The sequence below is a fragment of the Pogoniulus pusillus genome, chromosome 22 (assembly GCF_015220805.1).
Source record: "Pogoniulus pusillus isolate bPogPus1 chromosome 22, bPogPus1.pri, whole genome shotgun sequence".
In the NCBI taxonomy this organism is placed as follows: domain Eukaryota; kingdom Metazoa; phylum Chordata; class Aves; order Piciformes; family Lybiidae; genus Pogoniulus; species Pogoniulus pusillus.
This window is the reverse complement of record NC_087285.1, coordinates 10,623,472-10,643,679: the sequence shown is the minus strand read 5'-3', so window position 1 is coordinate 10,643,679 and position 20,208 is coordinate 10,623,472. Positions and strand designations below refer to the sequence as shown.

Below are 20,208 nucleotides of genomic sequence, written 5' to 3'. Positions count from 1 at the left end.
TGTGATTAGTGAGCACAGAGACATTTCAGCTCAGAGTCTCAATGAAAAGTTCTAATCAGAATTGTCCTTTGAAAATAACAAAACTGAGGCATTTTAATCACTACAGCTTCAGAAATGTACCTGATCTTCTCACACAGGAAATGAAAGGAACCCCACACCTGCTTGTATTTCCTCACCCAGCATGTTCCAAACATTTCACCCTAACATAATACAATTTCCTTATGAGATGACTCCTGTAGTAAAAGCCCCAGAGAATGCTTCCCAGCTACACACAATCCATTGGTCAACTCCACCAAAGTGCAGCCTGAGGAGAGTGAAACTTTAAAATCTAGGGCAAACACAGTGGTGACCTACATGTCAGATGTGTGTCAGGGCCACGCTCAGGTTCTTACCTATTCAGCTGCAGAACAAAGGCAGCTCATTTGAGGAGCAGCTACAGTTCTGATGGGTGAAACACTGGAACAGATTGCCCAGTGAGGTTGTGGATGTTCCCTCCTTGGAGGTGTTCAAGGCCAGGTTAGATAGGGCCTTGAGCAACCTGCTGCAGTGAAAGGTGTTCCTGCCCATGGCAGGACATTTGAACTAGACGGTGTTTGGCAACCCTTCCAACTTAAACCATTCTATGATTCTATGAATCTGTTAGAGGGAGAAGGATGAGGCATGTTCCACCTTCAACAGATGCCCACATAACTTTACAGTGAGGGGGAAATCCAGCCTGACCTTAGAGAGTGTACCCCACAAGCTACCACACAGCAATGCTTAAACTCCATGTACTAATGACAACACAGAATGGGAGAGATTGAAAGGGACCTCTGGAGACTGAGTCCAACACCCCTGCCCAGGCAGGGTCACCTAGAGAAGGTCACACAGAAACATGACCAGGTGAGCTTGGAATGACTTGAGAGATGGAGACTCCACCACCTCTCTCAGCAGCCTGTTTCAGTGTTTCTGTCAGGCTTAAAGAAGCTACTTCTCGTGTTTAAGTGGAATTTTTTTCCATTTGTGCCCATTACCTCTAGTCCTGCCACCAGGCACCACTGAAAAATGCCTGGTCTCATCCTCCTGATGCCCACTCTTTCAGTATTGGTCAGCACTGATGAGTTTGCCCCTCAGGCTGCTCTTCTCCAGCCTAAAAAGACTCAGTTCTCTCAGTCTTGAGCTCATCACAGAGATGTTCCATCCTCTCAGCACTTTTGTATCCCTTTGTTGTACCCTCTCCAGCAAGCCTACGTCCTTCTCAAACTGGGGACCCCAGAACTGGGCCCAGTACTCCAGATGTGAACTCACCAGGGCAGAGTAGAGGGGGAGGAGAATCTCCCTCAGCCTGCTGGCCACCCTCTTCTTGATGCATCCTAGGGTGCCATTGTCCTTCTTGGCCACAAGGACCCATTGCTGGCTCATGGTCGTCCTGCTGTCCACTAAGACTCCCACTGAGGTGACGTCAGTCACCGCTTTGAGGTCACTCCTCATGAGGAGGTGCTAAATTAGCACTGAAGCTTTCAGGAAATCGTGGGACAACTGACTTCAGCAGGTTCTGTGGGGGCTAAAGGAAAAATAAAGTGTCTTAGAAGAAGCAGCAATGAATGCTAGGAGGCAAGGTCTGTAGTAGTGATGGTGAGTAGACATCACACCCCGCAGCGTGAACACGCCAGCTATAAATACCCATCACTCGCCCACACGTAACAAAGGAAGGGGAAGCAGCTCAGCACCGTTTAGCAACACCCTGCAAAACCTCAAGATGCTCAAAGAAGCAGTGACCGAGAGTAACACAAAGTGAAGGAGTCATCCTAGGGGGGGAAAAAAGCCTTAAGTTAAAGTTTGGGCAGAAGACTCAACTGAAGAGCCACTTTCATCACTCTGGGTGATTTTTACATACAATAGTTACCACAAAAAAGGCAAAGCAGTACTTCCAGTTCTAGCCTTAGACTTTGAGCCAGAAATGACTTCAAGGTGCCACCTAAGGATCCTTTGGCCATGTGCTCTGCACCTTCAGTGCTCCTTAGCAGCCCCATCTCTGAACACCAAGCCAATGCCACAGCTCCCCAGGGTGCAGAGAAAAGGGCAGTTCTGAGAAGTATGGCATGGCAAAAAGGGAAAGAAATCCCAGAATCCCAGCATGGTGAGCTTGGAAGAGACCTCTGGAGAACATCCAGTGCAACCCACAGCAGCTTGCACAGGATCACAATGGCCAGGTGTGTTTGGAAGCTGTCCAGAGAAGGAGACTCCACAGCCTCTCTGGGCAGCCTGCTCCAGGGCTCCACCACCCTCACACTGAAGAATTTTCTTCTGTTCAGGTGGAACCTCTTGGGTTCCAGTTTATGCCCATTGTCCTGTCACTGGGCACCAATGAATGAGTCTAATCCCAGCAGATGTGTTGGGTCCACTTGTGACTCATTGTCAGTGCAAAAGGACAGTGGTTTCTGTGAGAAGAAAACACCATGTCCTCAGGCAGACAGTGTGTGCCCCATCCAGAGTAAATCTCCTCTGCTGGAATCCAGCAGTAGATATGGGCAATAAGCCCTAACATATATATCACTCTGGAGCATCAATCAGCACTAAATGGCAAAACCTGCCTAAGAAAAGGATCTGCTGGCAGAGCAGTGTGATTCCCATCATGCAGGGGGCATTAAGAAGTACCCACAGAGCACTAGACAGATTCACCCTTGATCTTTCATGTAGAACCCAAGAGCATTCTGTATTTTCCTCAGAAAGAGGCTAAGGGGCAGATCTTTCACAGCTGCTAAGCACGTGAGCATGGGCATGGTTCAAGGCAGACAAGTCAAAGACATAAGGAAACTTCTTTTTTCCATCAGGTACCACATGGAGTGTGGGCATAGCTTCTGCCAGGAAGCCTGTCTGCTCCTGCTGTCAGACCTCATTTGGATTTGATGATCTTGAAGGTCTTTTCCAACTTAAATTATTCTAAATACATTGCACTAAGTCTTAGGTCATCAAAACCTGACAGTGAGGGGGCATCGTCTTCCACTGATTTAGATGACAATGGCTGTACATCAGATTCACAAACTGCACTGGGTTGGAAGGGACACTGAAAGATCGTTCTGTCCAACCCCCAGGGACACCTCCATCTAAAGCAGGTTGCCCAAGGACACATCAAATCTGATCTCGAATGTCAGATTATCCTGTTATTAGCATGAGTGTAATTGAAGTGTGGTTCTTGATGTTACATCTAAGACAAAGTTTGGCCCTCCTGGGCAGCATTGTTGTGACACCAGCACTGTGTCATCCATTCACTGATTTTATGGGCTTCTTTACTTTTCTTATCTTGGAGTCATTTCCAGGCTACTTGCAAAGCCGGGTCCTGTGCAAGTAACCATGGGTGCAGCTGGAACTAGGTCCTCAAGAGAGGGGCGGTGTTAGCCAGGCAGTGTTTGGAGCCTCACTAGGTTGTTCCTGAAGACATGAGGAGCTAGGCTGTCTCTGAAATGTCCTTTCCTAGCAATGCAGAAAGGAAGCTGTTCTGCAGCTGCAACACCTTGGCCTCTCCTTGAACCCACAGGCCTCCAACAGCCTCACACTGCTGCAGGTGAGTGTGAATGCATCCTGCAAAGCTGAGGGAGACGATACCCTAAAGCAGAGTGAGGAGAGAACTAATTAATGAAAGCTTTGCCTAAGCTGTCAGTAAATTCTAATAATCTAAGCAAATCCAAATAGATTTCCAGCCAAAGAGCATTTCACCAGCAGATGAGAATTGCACAGCCCACTGCCTGGGATTTGGGTCTCATTTTACTGTCCAATGAACTGCAGCCAAGTCCCACAGTTCAGCAAAGCCACACTAAGTCACCACCATCAGATGTGGTCTGTACACTCTACAGGTCTTCCATGAAAGCTGGGATCCTCTCAGTCTTCAAACATCGGTTTACCTATGGTCTAAACTTGTGAGAAGCAGCTTATCCCACAGTTACTGATCTATGTATGCATTATCTGGGGCTGTGGTTCCTCTACCCTTTTTCCATTCAGCTCTACCAACCTGCATAATTTCTGGAGGCTGTTCCCAGGAGATACCATGTGTGCTGCATGACCAGATAGGTTTTGCAGGAGAGGCTTGTAACAGGACTATGATTTAAATACAGTAATCTCCCCGCAAGGAGATTATATACATGTGAGTCTGTTACAAAATAACTGTAATCTTTTCCTAAGCCAAAATGCATTTAAAGAAAAAGACAATTTTACACACAATTCAAAGCAAGGACTCACATCTGCAGAAGCAAAGTAGTATATTTATACTGGATATTAAGAAGAAATTCTTTACAATGAGGATGGTGAGACACTGGAACAGGCTGCCCAGGGAGGTCGTGTATGCCTTCTCCCTGAAGGTGTTTAAGGCCAGGTTGGATGAGCAATCTGGTCTAGTGAAAGGTGTCCCTGCCCATTGCAGTGGGGTTGGAACCAGATGATTCTTCACAGTATCACAGTACCATTTTTAAGGTATCTTCCACCCCAATCCATTCTATGATGTTATAACTTACAGCAGGAGGTGTAGGGAACCCAAATGGCCTCATCAGAACCTTCATGTGTGTGGCTGGCATCCATGAACCTGTAGGATGTGATCTTTCCCAGAGGTCTGCTTGACCTCAGCGATGGCACTGGGTCAAGGTGTTACTGCTCAGCTTGTAATTTGCTGTGGAGCAAGAAGTCCCTCCTCACTCAACTGCCAGATGGCACTGGAGATGCTGCACTGCACAGTGGTGAGACACTGGAACAGGTTGCTCAGAGAGGGTTTTGATGCCCTCTCCCTGGAGGTGTTGGATGAGGCCTTGAGCAACCTGGAAGGTGTCCCTGTCCGTGGCAGGGGGTTGGAACTAAATGACCTCGAAGATCTCTCCCAACCCAAAGCATTCCTCTGATTTGTATGAGCAGCATCAACCTCTGTCTGTGAGGGGCTGGAGGAGTTGGAGATGGGAGCCGTAAATCACAGGCAGGCTGGCTGGGCTGTGAGCAGGCTCCACGCTGAGTGCTGTGGTGAGAAACCCACATTGTGGAATTCTGGCAGCAGCATGGGGGGAGGGGGGAAGCTTAGATACTATGAAGCATACGTGTCCAAGTGACAGGGGCTCAGTTCTCACGTGCATATAAGCAGCTGCTTATGTCAAGCGCGGGACTAACCCTGTTGACGCATGCTCAGCTAACACATTTCTAAGCCCTATTCTCAGGTACCTACTCAGCAGCAGTAACAATGCAGCAAACCCCATTCTGAAGCTTCATCTGGACTACGTTAGGTGGAGTTTTCCATGGCTCTGTCCACGATAAAGGCCACTTGAGTCAGCCATGCACGCTCACCTCTTCCAGTGCTCTGCACCTGAGCTTCAGGAAGCTAACAAAAACAAATGGTGGAGATGCAACATGAGAGGGGTCGGAAGGGATCTCCTAACTAAGTCTGAGTACAGCTTTTCCCTTGCCCTACACGAGAAACAAGGCACAAAATGATGGAACTGGGAAGATAAATGGAGTGGCAAAGGGTCACGAAGGAGAGGAAGCTGGGTCTCTGGAGAGGAGGTGATTGAGGGGCGACCCCATTAATGTTTATAAGTATGTAAATGGTGAGTGCCAAGAGGATGGAGCCAGGCTCTTTTCGGTGATGCCCAATCACAGGGCAAGGGACAATGAGTGGAAGTTGTGGCATAGGAAGTTCCAAGGAAACATGAGGAAATACCTTCTGCGAGGGTGGCAGAACACTGGAACAGGCTGCCCAGGGGGGTTGTGGAGTCTTCTCTGATGCAAGACCCGCCCGGATGCGTCCCTGTGTGACCTGGTATGGGTGACCCTGCTCTGGCAAGGGGCTTGGACTGGTTCATCTTTCCAGGTCCCTTCCAGTCCCTAACATTCTGTGAAAGGACACCTCAGGATATCTTCGCAGTTCCAAACTTTGTGTTTCCTCAGCTCCACATCATTCCCACCTCCTGCATCGCTCTAACAGGGTGGTGACCACAGCAGGGTAAAAGGTCGGTTGGCCCCTGTCAGGATGCTGCAGGATTAGCCCTGAGCAGTGCCCGCGCTGTCCCGCAGGACGGGCCCGATGAACCCCAGCACGGCAAGCACCCCGCGCCGCGCTGCCCAGCAGCCCCCGCCGCGCTCCGCCGCCCCGGGAACCGCAGCCGTGCGCATGCGCGGGAGCAGCCCGAGGGGCGGGGCGAGGGGCGGGGCTAAATGACGCATGCCTGCAGCAGCGCCCCGCCCAGCGCGCCGTGCGCAAAGGCGGCGCCGCTCCCCGCGCTCCCGGACGTGCCCCGCACGGGCCCCGGAAGTGCTCGCGCCGCTGGTGACACGTCGCAGGGGCGGCGGTGCGGGGCCGGGCCCGGGCCGCGAAGGTGAGTCTGTGCCGGTGCCGCGGGGCTTCGGGGCCCATCCCTGAGCCTGGGGCTTTCCTGAGGGGAGTAAGAGGGGCTGGTGGCCCGGGGGTGGGGGTGGCAGCTGAGCCTGCGGTTGACCTGAGCCGTGAAGGGGTCGGTCCGAGCTGGAGGGGTGCGCCCGAGCTAGAGGGAATTAGCTGGAACTTGAGGCTCTGCACTGGGGGCTGAGCGGCGGGAAAGGCAGCTCCCAGACCGGCTTCTGCGCTGTCAGGAGCGCCCTCGGTGCCGTTAGGAGCTCCCGGAGCGGCCCCGGTGCTTTCGGTAGCTCTTGGAACGAGCTCGGTGCCTTTAGGAGCTCCCGGAGCGGCCCCGGTGCTTTCGGTAGCTCTTGGAACGAGCTCGGTGCCTTTAGGAGCTCCCGGAGCGGCCCCGGTGCTTTCGGCAGCTCTTGGAACGAACTCGGTGCCTTTAGGAGCTCCCGGAGCGGCCCCGGTGCTTTCGGCAGCTCTTGGAACGAACTCGGTGCCTTTAGGAGCTCCCGGAGCGGCCCCGGTGCTTTCGGTAGCTCTTGGAACGAACTCGGTGCCTTTAGGAGCTCCCGGAGCGGCCCCGGTGCTTTCGGTAGCTCTTGGAACGAGCTCGGTGCCTTTAGGAGCTCCCGGAGCGGCCCCGGTGCTTTCGGCAGCTCTTGGAACGAACTCGGTGCCTTTAGGAGCTCCCGGAGCGGCCCCGGTGCTTTCGGCAGCTCTTGGAACGAACTCGGTGCCTTTAGGAGCTCCCGGAGCGGTCTCAGGGGAGGGCTTACCGGGCAGGACCCGTATAGAAGCAGGCGGCCAGAACCGCTGAGTCTCTCAAGCGCTCCTGTTGGACGTTCGTGTGGAGCCCCGAGCAAACCTGGCTGTTCTCTTACAGATCGCTGGCGATGTCTGGGTTTGACAGTTTCAACAGCGAGTTCTTGCAGACCAGCTACAGCATCGATGACCAGCCCCAGTCCTACGACTACAGCGGAAGACCCTACAAGTAACTTGTGCATGCCCTTTGAACTTCCCTGCCGTGTGTAAAGCGCTTTAGACGCTCCTGTAGGCACCAGGCCTGGGTGAAGATGCTGCTAGGGTTTGTTCAGAACGGGCTTGGTGTTTCAGCCAGCTGCTGTTGCCTGTACATCAATTCCTGCTGCTCTGCTTTGCTGAAAAGGAGATATAGAGAAGTTGAATATCTGCTGTACTTAAAGGCAAAGATTAGAGTATAGAATCATAGAATCTTTTAAACACCTCCAGAGATGGGGATTCAGCCACACCCTTGGGCAGCCTGTTCCAGGCAAGAAATTTCTTGTAGTCTCCAACCTAAACCTTCTCTGGCACAATTGCAGGCCATTTTCTCTCCTTCTGTCACCTGATCTGGCCTGCATCAGGAATGGTCTGGTCAGCAGGAGCAGGGAGGTCATTCTGCCCCTGTACTCTGCACTGCTTAGACCACACCTTGAGTACTGTGTTCAGTTCTGGGCCCCCCAGTTTAGGAGGGACATTGAGATGCTTGAGCGTGTCCAGAGAAGGGCAATGAGGCTGGTGAGAGCCCTTGAGCACAAGCCCTACGAGGGGAGGCTGAGGGAGCTGGGATTGGTTAGCCTGGAGGAGGCTCAGGGGTGACCTTATTGCTGTCTACAACTACCTGAGGGGTGGTTGTGGCCAGGAGGAGGTTGCTCTCTTCTCTCAGGTGACCAGCGCCAGAACGAGAGGACACAGCCTCAGGCTGCACCAGGGGAAATTTAGGCTGGAGGTGAGGAGAAAGTTCTTCACTGAGAGAGTCATTGGACACTGGAATGGGTTGCCCGGGGAGGTGGTGGAGTCGCCATCCCTGGGGCTGTTCAAGGCAAGATTGGACGTGGCACTTGGTGCCCTGGTCTAGCCTTGAGCTCTGTGGTAGAGGGTTGGACTTGATGATCTGTGAGGTCTCTTCCAACCCTGATGATACTGTGATACTGATACTAGGGAGAAGAGACCAATCCCCCCACACTCCAACCTCCTTTTAGGGAGTTGTAGAGAGCAATGAGTTCTCTGCTTAGCATTCTCCAGACTAAACAGCCTCAGTTCCCTCAGCTGCTCCTTGCCAGACCTATTCTCAAGAGCCTTCACCAGCTTTGCTGCCCTTCTCTGGACCTGCTCCAGCACCTCGATGTCCTTGAAGTGAGGCCCCTAGAACTGAAAATGTCTTGAAAGAAAGGTTATATGAGTCTTCTTAATTATATGAACAAGCTTCACATCTTTGGGAAGAGCAGTGTGGTTGTTCTGTGAACCCATCTCCACCTACTCAGGTTGAAGTATAGTTGCAGTGTCACATACATGAACCCACAGTGCCTCTGGTGATCCCCAGGCTTTAGCTGGGAAGTGTTGTGGACATATCTAGGCAGCTCCAGGGAGCCCTCTGAATATCCAGCTCACACTGAGGGTTGTGGTGTCCTGTGGCCTGTGTAATCCCTGTGATAGAGCAAGTTGATGCCCGTACATGTCCTGATAAGGATTACAGTGCTGCCAGGAGGCTGAACTTTGCTAACAGAAGGAAAGGAAAGAGAAGATGTTCTGGGGTTTGCTTCTTTCTATTTGTATTTCCGTAGTTAAATATTTTGGGGATATTTACTGAAGTCTCTAGTCGGGAATGGTTAGTGGCAAGAGTGAGTTAGGAGATGGTTTGGGAACAGAGAATGGCTTTGATTTGGCTTTACAGGTAGCAATGTCCATTTTTGTAGCTCTAAAATCTTCCTTAGAAGGAATTCCAAAGCCAGTAGTAACTGACTTGTTAGTAAATCATTGACAACACATGGAAAAGAAACAATTGCCCCTTTTTGGTTTTCTGCTGTCAAAATGTTTCATGTCCCTATCTTAATTCTTCCTTATGTGATGTGATGATGCCTAAGTGAAGAGGGAAAAGGAGAAGAGTTCTATTTTTATTGTTACTAAGTTGATTTTCAGATATGGAGGGGGCCAAAGTGCTGGTGTGAATGGACAGCATGACTCTGTAACAGTGAGCTTGCACATAAATACTCTAATTAGCAAATTACTGCTGCCATCAATGGAGCTGTCAGTAGTGATCAGTGGATGTCCTGGTTTTGCTGGGATAGAATCAGAGAATCAATTTTCTGTGCAGGAAGGCTGCACCTTGAAGCGAGCTGCAGCACCCAGTGTGGTGAGAACGCAGCTGATTAGATGCTGGTCTTGGTGGTGGCCTGTGGATCTCCAGGGTGATCAAAGGTCTTTAGCAGCTTCAAGTCAGCCAGGTGCTAAAGCAGAAGAAGCAAAGCTGGGGCAGCTGACCCAATAGAAGATTCCATACCATGAACACCACACTCTAAATTGGGAAGTTAACTGAGAACAACCTCTTGTGATGGCCACCATCCTTGGAGGGACACACATGTCCTGCTCCCAAGGCCAGCTCTCCTGTCTGCTTTGCCCATGGTGTTTTCCCTGGAGCTTTGGTGCCCACACTGCTGACATCGCTCTGATGGGACTTGCCACAGCTACATGGACTGAGTCTAACCTCCTGTACTTCCTACATGCATTAGTATTTGAATTTTCAGTTATGTTTCTGTTTATGTTTCAGCCCATGAGCCTCCTTTCCTGGGTTGAGGAGGGAGGTCATTAAGTGATAGAACAACTGACTAAAAAAGACGTTGGATAAGTTTGAGGTGCAGAATTTTCCTACCCTTCTTCAACAGGTGTACAACCTGTCATAGTATTTCAGGCCATGGATAATGCTCCTTCCTCCATACCTCTGGCTTCAAGAATGTGCATGGCAAGAATGGTCTTGTTCAGCTGAACAGTGTGGTGGTTAGAAGGGCTTGAATTGATGACTGAGGCTTTGTGCCTAAAAAGGGGCTTTTGTGTCCATAACATGCTGTCACTCTCTGCAGGTACTATGGAGGCTATGAGTACTCGCAGCAGAGTGAATTTGTCCCTCCAGAGATGGTGCAGCAGCAGCAGCCCTACACTGGGCACATCTTGCAGCCATCACAGTCGTATGCTCCCACTTCGGCACAGGCTTTCTACGGAACTAACTTTGAGGATGAGCCTCCTCTACTAGAAGGTAAAACTTATGCTTCATGGCTCAGATCCACAGCTTTTCCCAGTGTGGGGATAAGCTGAGCAGCACAGTGTGTGCATTCCCTGCTTCTGCAGGCACAAAGTTGATTTTTAGATTCTTACTAATTGCATTGGAATCTGTTTCTCTTTGGGTATATGAAGTCCATAGTCTGGTGGGACCTTCTACAGGTCAAATTTCATAGGTTCACAGAATGGCTTGGAAGGGCCTTAAAGATCATTTGGTTCTAACACCATGCCATGGGCAGGGACACCTTCCACTAGACCAGGCTGATCAAGGCCTTATCCAACCTGGCCTGGAACACCTCCAGGGAGGGAGCATCCACAACCTCCCTTGGCGACCTGTTCCAGTGTCTCATCACCAACACCATCCATGCCTCCGCATCTCCAGCATCAGGATATGGTTTAGTGGTCATGGTAGCTGGGCTGCAGTTGGACTTTAGAGGTCTTTCCCATTCATAGTGATTCTGAGATTCTGAAGAACATCTTTGTAATCTTCTGTGTAAATCTCCTCTCTTCCAGCTCAAAGCCATTGTCCCTGATCTTATCACTACCGGTTTTGTCACTTTATACCTGCTGTTCTGTGAAAGATATCATGAAGTAAAGAGATAACTTGACTTCATGTAGTAATTAGGATAAATCACAATGGGAAATGATCATAGAATGCAAAATGTTAGTTCTTGGGAGAGACCTCTGGAAATCATAAGTCCAATTCCACTGCCAAAGTTCACTCAGAGAAGGTCATGCAGGTGCACATCAAGACTGATTTGGAATCCCTCCAGAGAAGGAGACTGCGCCACCTTGCTGGGCAGCCTGCTCCAGGGCTCCACCACCCTTAAGTTAAATTCTTCCTCATGTTTAGCTGGAACTTTTTCTGTTCAATTTTGTTCCCATTACCTATTGTCACACTTCTGATTGCCCACTTACTGTAAAATACAGCAGTGCAGTTAGCTTCAGTCAGTTCTTGGGTTAGAGCTGAAATTTCATTGCTGAAGAAGAATGCTCAGCACTGCAGAAACTCTTCTGTGGAATGCAGCCTGTGCACACTGCCAGAACAGATCTGTGGTTAGTGTCTGGATGGATGGCTTCAGCTCTCAGTTTATATCCACCCTCGTTCAGTACCAAGAGTGGTTTATGAAAGAGGGTAATTAAGGACAGAGAAACTACTTATAATTAGAAATCCTTCAGCTGGCAGTGACTGGTGACTTGGGGAATCTGTTCTGTGCTTCTGTTTGGTCTCACCTGCTTCTGGTCATTTGAAGAGGTAAAGAAATGTTTGAGCCAGAGCACTGCTTATGTTATTTAGAAATCAGCTTGTCACTTCCAAGCATTTGAGACCCTATGTCTGTGAAGGCAGCACACAGCAGGTTGAGGAAAAAAGGAATATCTCAGTTATCTGGTCCCTGTAGTACAGTGGCTGGAGGAGATTTAGAAGAGGAGTGGCAGGGAAAACTGAGTGAAGCAAACAGGGGTGACAGGAAGGGGAGAGAACAGAAATCAACTAATTCTTCTGTGACTTGTAGAATTGGGGATCAACTTCGACCACATCTGGCAGAAGACACTAACAGTTCTGCACCCCTTAAAAGTAGCAGATGGCAGCATCATGAATGAGACTGACTTGGCTGGACCAATGGTTTTCTGCCTGGCTTTTGGAGCCACATTATTGCTGGTAAGGTCTTGATTGCAAGATACCTCTCTGTGTGTATTTGTATCCTTAGAAGCAGCTTACCTCTGGATTTACTGAAGGTGCATCCTGGCCAAGGGTTGATAGCTGCATGGAAGAGGAACTGGAGCTTTGCACCCTGCCAGTTGGGATCAATGAGTTTGCTGTCACTAGGCTTCAGCAGAGTTTGAGTTCATCTTTTTCTGCTTGAATTTGCTTGATATTGATTTCAGAGTGGTTCAGATTTCTTTTCACACTCTGCTTTGGAGGGACAGGGCTTTTGTTTTGTCACAGGAATGGGAGTGACTCAGATTTCTGCCTGTTTAGACTTTTTTTAATAGCAATGCTTTACTTTCAGAATCATACCTTAGCTTTTTGCAGTCTCTTACCTCCTGTCTTACAGGAATCAGGACAATGGAGGTATTAAATATTTGAATATTCATTTAATTTCCTCTTGGAATGTTTATTTTTTCATTTAGGGGGTGGATTTGTAACACTTAGTTCCTAGTTTTCATTGTATTTCTTGCCCCCATACTCTTTATTCAATGTTCTCTACTCAAGAGGCGAGGAAACTCCAAATCCATGTTGAAAAAGTATTTCACAAGCACTGATACATGTGGAGTCAGCCTGCAAAACACTTCCCAGCTAAACCTGCTTTCAAATTGCATATGTTGCTTCACAGGCCATCAGCTGAGAAGTTGATTAGTGGAACTTAATTGAAATAAGATGGGGGCTTAATGATTCCAGAGTGTCACTTCTGAAATGACAGAGCAGCAGCAAACGGGCTTCCTTGTCAATGAAATCTTTTGTCATTTAGTTTTATCCTCTGTCTCTCCAGGCACTGCATTTGCTGCTTGAAATTTGAGTGCTGGAACACCTAGAACAGAGACTGGGTATCAAGGGTGCTTGAACCTACTTTTGTCAGTTACCTCTATTTATGGAAACCAGGCCAGAAGAATTAGTGGAGGTGTCTATAACAAATCATAGAATAGGCTGGAAAAGACCTTTTAAATTCATCCATTCCAACCATCAACCCAACACTACCAAGTCTGCTGCTAGACCATGTCACTCAGCAGCACATCTATACAGGTTTGAAATCCCTCCAGGGATGGAGGCTCTACCACTGCCCTGGGCAGCCTGGGCCAGGCCTTGATAACCCTTTTTGGAGAAAAAAATTGTTCTTTGTGTCCAACCTAAACCTTCCCTGGTGCAAGTTCAGGCCATTTCTTCTTGTCTTACTGCTTGTTCCTTGGGAGAAGTGACCAACCCCCAACTTGGTTCCTTCTTCCTTTCAGGGAGTTGTAGAGAGCTGAAAAGTCTCCCCTCAGCCTCTTTTTCTCCAGGCTGAACAACTCCAGTAGTCTCCAGATTAAACAGTCTCTCAGCTGCTCATCTCCAGACCCTTCACCAGCTGCTTTGTCCTTCTCTGATCATGCTCAATGTCCTTGAAGTGAAGGGCTCAAAACTGAACCCTGCACTAAAGGTATGGTCTTCACAGGTGCTGAGTCCAGGGGCACAATCACCTCCCTCCTGCTGGCCACACTATTTCTGATCGAGGCCGGGATGCTGGTGACTTTCTTGGCTACCTAGGCACACACTGGCTCATCTTCAGCTGTTGTTGATGTGCCCTGCCAGGTCCTTTTTCACCAGGCAGTTTCCAGCCTCTTTGCACCAATTCTGGAGCATTCATGGGGCTGTTGTGCTGGGTCCTGCACTTGGGTCACTTGACTTTGTTGAACCTGATGCAATTGGCCTTGGCCCATTGGTCCAGCCTGACCAGATTCCTCTCTAGAGCCTCATGACCCTCCAGCAGATCAACATCCCTCCCAGCTTAGATATATTGGGGAGCTCTTTTCTTAAGAAATGACCACTTTGTTCTGTTTTACATTCTCTCCAGTTTTGGGTCTTTATGCACTGCACCTTTACAGGTTATTATTGCAGGTGATCAGTTGGCTGGGTGAACCCTGAAGAATTCAGAGGCCGTTGCTGCTGAGGTCAAAGAATAACAACTCAGAAGTCTGTTCAACAGGACTTTGAAATCAGTACCCTGCAAATTCAATCAGAGAGGCTAAAGCTGCCTCTTGAATGTCTGGGAATTCCAGTGGTGGGAAAATCCTGTTGAATTGGGCTGTAGCAAGTAGTGGTGAGGAACAGGATGGAGAAATGAAGATGCTCTGCAAACACTTTTCCCATTGTTAGTGGGAGCCATTCCTTGTTCTGGTGGCTGACTTGTGCTGCTCTGTTTCCCTTTCAGGCTGGCAAAATCCAGTTTGGTTACGTGTATGGAATAAGTGCAATCGGCTGCTTGGGGATGTTTTGTCTCCTGAACTTAATGAGCATGACAGGAGTCTCCTTTGGCTGCGTGGCCAGTGTCCTGGGATACTGCCTTCTTCCCATGATCCTGCTCTCCACATTTGCTATTGTGTTTTCCTTGCAGTAAGTACAGCAACTTGATGGTTCAGTGAGAGTCTTCTGTCCTGAGATGCTGAAGGAAGTTACTCAAAGAATGTTCACATTCCTTGGTGAAACTGCATGTGACAGGACCAGAGGGAGATTCAGCCTAGATACAAGGAAGTCCTTTTTCATGCTGAGGGTGGTGAGAATCTAGGTTCAGTTTTGGGCTGCTCAATTCAAGACAGACATTAAGGTGCTGGAGCAGGTTCAGAGAAGGGTAACAAGCTGGTGGAGGGTCTGGAGAACAGGTCTAGTGTGAGGAGCAGCTGAGGGATCTGTGATTGTTTTACTATGGAGAGGAGGCGGCTGAGGGGAGACCTTGTTTTCTACAGCTCCCTGCAAGGAGGCTGGAGCCAGGTGAGTGCTGATCTCTCTAGTAACAAGTGATAGGACAAGAGGAAATGGCCTCAAGTTGCACCAGGGGAGGTTTAGGTTGAACATTAGGAGAAACTTCTTCACTGGAAAAGGTTCCAAAAAAGCTGGAACAAGCTCCTCAGTGAGGTGGTTGAATCCTCTCATCCCTGGAGGTGTTGCAAAAAGGCCAAAGTGCGCTGCTGAGAGATGTGGCTTAGCACCAGACTTGGTAGAGAATGTTTGGACTTGATGACCTTATAGGGTCTTCTCCAACCAGAGCAACTCTGTGATTCTACTTTATTCAATGTTAGAATCAGTACAAGGTGTTGGCAACAGCCCAGTTGTGACTCCTGAAGGGTGGACACAGTCTTAAATACATTGTTTTTCTGTCTGTGCAGGGGGATGATGGGGATCATTCTGACAGCTGGAATCATTGGCTGGTGCAGCTTCTCTGCTTCCAAAATCTTTATCTCCGCCTTAGCAATGGAGGGACAGCAGCTCCTCGTGGCATACCCCTGCGCTTTGCTCTATGGGGTCTTTGCTCTCATCTCTGTGTTTTGAGCAGACTGTCCACACTGTTGGACTCCAGTGGGCCAAAACCAAACCCATCCACTTGGAACCTTGAGCTGGACCAGAAGCAGCTGTGAACAACTGTGTGGTGTTGCTGTCTCCAACCTCAGACCTGTTCAGAATCAGCTGGAACAATGAAAACAAAACGTCTGGAGTTCACTTTTCTAGGACCTTGAATACTGTCTGGAATGACCTGAGGGTGTCAGCTTTAAGTGTCCATGCTCACCAACTTCATGTCATTCCTTGCCCATTCCTGTATCTTTAGAAGACTTTTGGTTCTTTGAGAGATTTGGTTTGTTTGCTTTGGGTTATTTTTTTAGGGAAGGGAGAAGGGTTACAGTTATCAATTGATAAGGGCTTTTTATCCCAAACAATTAACAGAAGGGTTGCAGTTAACAGTTGGTTGAATTTTTTTCTTTGGTTGGATTCTTTTAATCCCCAACAGTTAACAGAGATGCAGATTTGGGTACTTTGACTCTATCTGCAGTAGTAAGGAACCTGTTTGCTGTCCCCTCTTACCAAAAGCAAAATGAACACAAGCAGCCGAAGTGTTTCATCAACCTGCCCTTCAATTCCTGGGTCTCATTTACCTGTTCATTTGATGTGATCACACTTCAGGGTTTTAGATACTTAAATATGAATTAGGATACAGATGCTTCAAAGTGAAAGGGATCTGTAATTCTGTCACACTTGAGTTCTAAATCCATTTGAGTAGATGTGTGTTAACTTGGATTGCTGGAGATGACTTCAACCAGAGTTTCTTCTCCTAGTGCTGCACGTAGTGATAGGTGAGGAGGAGTCTCCTTTGCAGCACTTCCCAGAGCAAACACCACTTGGAAGATGTTATGCTTGTCAGTATTGTAGTTACTGTAAAATAATTTAAGGCATATTGATTAAATTTTCCTGAAATTTTGAAGGAGCTGTTGGGTTTTTTCCTGACCTTGTTTAATGGAATTCAGTGACTGATAATACATACTTGAAACACTGAAGCAAAATCAGCCTGCAGGCTTTGCTCAGTTAGTGAGATTGATGCTTGATTCATAGAATGGCTTAAGTTGGAAGGAACCTCAGATAATCTATTCCAGCTTCCTTGCCATGGGCAGGGACACCTCTAAGCTGTACTCACTGTTCAAGCCTTATCCAACCTGGCCTTAAATGCCACTAGCAAAGGAACATACACAACCACTCTGGGCAACCGGTTCCAGAGTCTCACCACCCTCATACTGAAGAACTTCTTCCTAAGACCCAGTCTAACCCTGCTTTCCCTCAGTTTAAAACCATTCCCCTTTGTTCTGTTGCTAGATGCCATTATGAAAAGTCCTTCTCCAGTCTTTCTGTAGGTTCCCTTCAGGCATTGGATGGCAGCTCTGAAGGTCTTCTCAGAGTCTTCTTTTCTCCAGGCTGAACCATTCCAGCTCCCTCAGCCTGTCATCATAGCACATGTGCTCCAGCCCACGGATCATGGCCCTCCTCTGGGTTTCCTCCAACAGCTCCATATCCTTATGATGTGGAGACCATAGCTAGATGCAGTATTCAAGGTAGGGTCTCAGAAGAGCAGAGTCAGAGAATCACAGATAGTCTTAGGTGAGGAGACTAATCTGGTTTGTGATGAGAAGTCTTACAAGTGTCAGAAGTGGGGAAGCAAAAAGAGCTGTTCATGTTAACACCTGCTAATTCCTAAAACCAGTGAGGAAGGGCTGCAGGCATGGTTTAGCTCATTCTGGGGAGGGGAGGTGGCTTACATAGGCACAAATTCCCTGCTTTGGAGATGAGAAGCTCTAGCAGTGGCAGTTTCCTCAGCAGCTTAATCTAGGGGATTTAATTTCATGAAGTGCAGGTGTGGGTCTGGCAGTCATCTCTCCCAGCCATGGAATGACCTGTTTGTGTACTTCAGGAGCTGAAGCACTGCCCAGGCATGTTTGGTTAGCACCTTCTGATGTGCAAGTGCATCTCCAGAGGAAAGCCTTAACCTTTATCCAGGAGTGAAGAATCTCAAAGGTTCACTACACATTTTTGTTCTCTCTTCCCTTGGTTCTGTGCCTTCTAAAAATACCTTCCCAATGCTGCTAGAAGACACTGACAAAGTCCTTCTTTGGTGGCCAAGGTTGGAATTTGTGCCACTGGGAGCTGTGGGAAGTGCCACAACCTGTGGAGCTTTTGAGACCAAACCATTATGGACTGGAACTGGCTGTCACACAGAGTTTTAGCCAGAAATAAATTCAAGAGCAAAGATGATTGCCTAGGGAACTCCCTGGAGGTGGCCAAGGCCAGGCTGGATGGGACCTTGAGCAATTTGGTCTAGTGGATGGTGTTTGTGCCCTTTGCAGGAGCCTTGGAGCTAGGTGATTTTTGAGATCCTTTCCAACCCAAACTGTTCTATGAATCTGTGAAAATTCTCATCCTAAATCAAGTGCTGAGTTGCTGTTGTTTAGCAGATGTTTTAATTGGCAGCTTAGCAGATGTGTAGTTGGTGGTTCTGATGCCTTTGGGTCAGGAGCCTGCATCTGCCCTAGTGCTCAAGGTTTTTCCTCCTTTTAGTGCAGAACATTACTTGCTGGTGGAGCATGGTGTCCTGTGTTTGTGCAAATAAATTACTGTGATTACCTTCATTAATGAGACCTAATTAAATACAGGATTGTTCTGCTGAGTAGAAAAGCTCACATTTTATTGAGCACATTGGGTTCTAGCACTGAAATAGTGGATTTTTTTTGTGAAGTGAGCTAATGAACCTTGTTGAAGAGCTGAGATCTTGAGCAACCTGGGCTACTAGAAGGTGTCTTTGCCTGTGGCAGGGGGTTGGATCGGGGTGATCTTCAAGGTCCTTTCCATGAACATGTGCATCTTATCTTGCAGCTGTGAATGGAGCTCATTTCTTAAAGAGAAATGCTGGAGAGCAGCCAGGCAGAGCTGGCTGGGGGTACTGATTGACAGCTGAACATGAGCCAGCAGTGTGCCCAGGTGGCCAAGGCCAACAGCATCCTGGCCTGTATCAGGAATAGTGTGGCCAGCAGGACCAGGGAAATCATTCTGCCCCTGCACTCAGGACTGGTTAGGCCACACCTTGAGTACCCTGTCCAGTGCTGGGCCTCTCAGTATAAGAAAATGGTGAGGTGCTTGAACGTATCCAGAGAAGGACAGCAAGGCTGGTGAGAGGGCTGGAGCACAGCCCTGGGAGGAGTGGCTGAGGGCATTCAGGTGGGACCTTATTGCTCTCTACAACTACCTGAAGGGAGGTTGTAGCCAGGTGGGGGTTGGTCTCCTCTCCCAGGCAAGCAGTGACAGAACAAGAGGACACAGCCTCAGGCTGTGCCAGGACAGGTTTAGGCTGGATGTTAAGAAGTTCTTCACAGAAAGAGTGATTGGCATTGGAATGGGCTGCCTGGAGAGGTGGTGGAGTCACCGTCCCTGGAGGTGACTGGATGAGGTACTTAGTGCCATGGTTCAGTTAAGTAGGTGGTGTTAGGTGATAGGTTGGACTTTATGATCTCAAAGGTCTTTTCCAACCTGGTTAATTCTGTCATTCTGTAAAAGCTTGTGCTGATTCCATAGGTAGCTTCCAGGGTGGCTATTTATGTGTTAAACTGCTGGAAACCACCTTTGCTCTTGCCACAGGAGGAGCAGAAACATTGGCAGCTGCTGAGCTGGGAAACACTCTCAGAAAAAGATGGTTCTTTAGACAGCTGTGCTCCCAAAGTCACTGCATGCCCTACTCAGGCAGTGAGGTTTGCCCAGGCAGTTTTCACTGTGGAGAGCTTAGCTGTGAATTTGTAACTGGTCTCTTGGGGGCAGGAGAGAAGCAGTTGGAAGCATGAAGTCAAACACTTGAATTCACACAGGGTGTGCTAAAAACCCCTCGTTATGTCTAGACTGGGAGTCTCAAATAGCCCCAACTTCTGGTACATTCATTAACACCATTGTGTTGTGGTTATTGCTTTTCCAAAATCAATGCAATTGATTTGCTGTAATAATGTTTTGTCCCAGGTCTTGCTTCCATTCTAGTTACATTTCTGATGGTTTCATCTCCCCATCGCCTTGAATGATGTCTGCTGTAATTCTGCATCTGACTTTTCCTACTTGCAAGGACTCTCTAAACCCAAGCTCTCCTCCCCAGTCTGTTAACAGCAGCCTTCTTCTCTAGCTTTCACATAGAATCATAGACTCAGTCAGGTTGGAAGGGACCACAAGGATCATCTAGTTCCGATCCCCCTGCCATGGGCAGGAACACCCTACCCTAGACCAGGCTGTCCAGAGCCTCACTCAGCCTGGAAACACCTCCAAGGATGGGACTTCCACCACCTCTCTGGGCAACCCATTCCAGGGTCTCACCACCCTCATGGTGAAGAACAACTTCTTAACCTCCAGTCTGAATCTACCCATTTCTATCTGTGTTCTGTTCCCCCCTGGTCCTATCACCACCTGACATCCTAAAAAGTCCCTCCCTGGCTTTCTTGTAGGCCCCCTTAAGATACTGAAAGGCCACAATAAGGTCATCTCAGAGCCTTCTCTCCAGACTGAACAGCCCCAACTCCCTCAGTCTCTCCTCACAGGAGAGGTGCTCCAGCCCTCTGATCACTCTCATGGCTCTTCTCTGGCCACCTTCCAGCACATCCATATCCCTCTTGTAACAAAGTGCTAACATTTCTTCCTTCTATCCTGCATTCTCTCTTGACATTTTCATGTTGCTCAGCTGCTATCACTCAAATATGGATGCTGGTGCTGCTATTTAAAACCCCTTTTGTTATCACACCCAAGCTTGAGATTACCTCTT

At 48.5% G+C, this 20,208-nt stretch overlaps 1 protein-coding gene across 1 annotated transcript; it reads left to right on the top strand.

Moving 5' to 3' along the window:
* Nucleotides 1–6,214: 6,214 nt before the first annotated feature.
* YIPF5 (Yip1 domain family member 5) lies at nt 6,215–16,356 on the top strand. The gene is made up of 6 exons (XM_064161684.1): nt 6,215–6,326; nt 7,221–7,328; nt 10,213–10,385; nt 11,923–12,068; nt 14,317–14,498; nt 15,269–16,356. The coding sequence occupies exons 2-6, from the start codon at nt 7,231–7,233 to the stop codon at nt 15,429–15,431; spliced, it is 762 nt and encodes a 253-aa protein (XP_064017754.1). The 5' UTR covers nt 6,215–6,326; nt 7,221–7,230; the 3' UTR covers nt 15,432–16,356.
* Nucleotides 16,357–20,208: the final 3,852 nt, after the last annotated feature.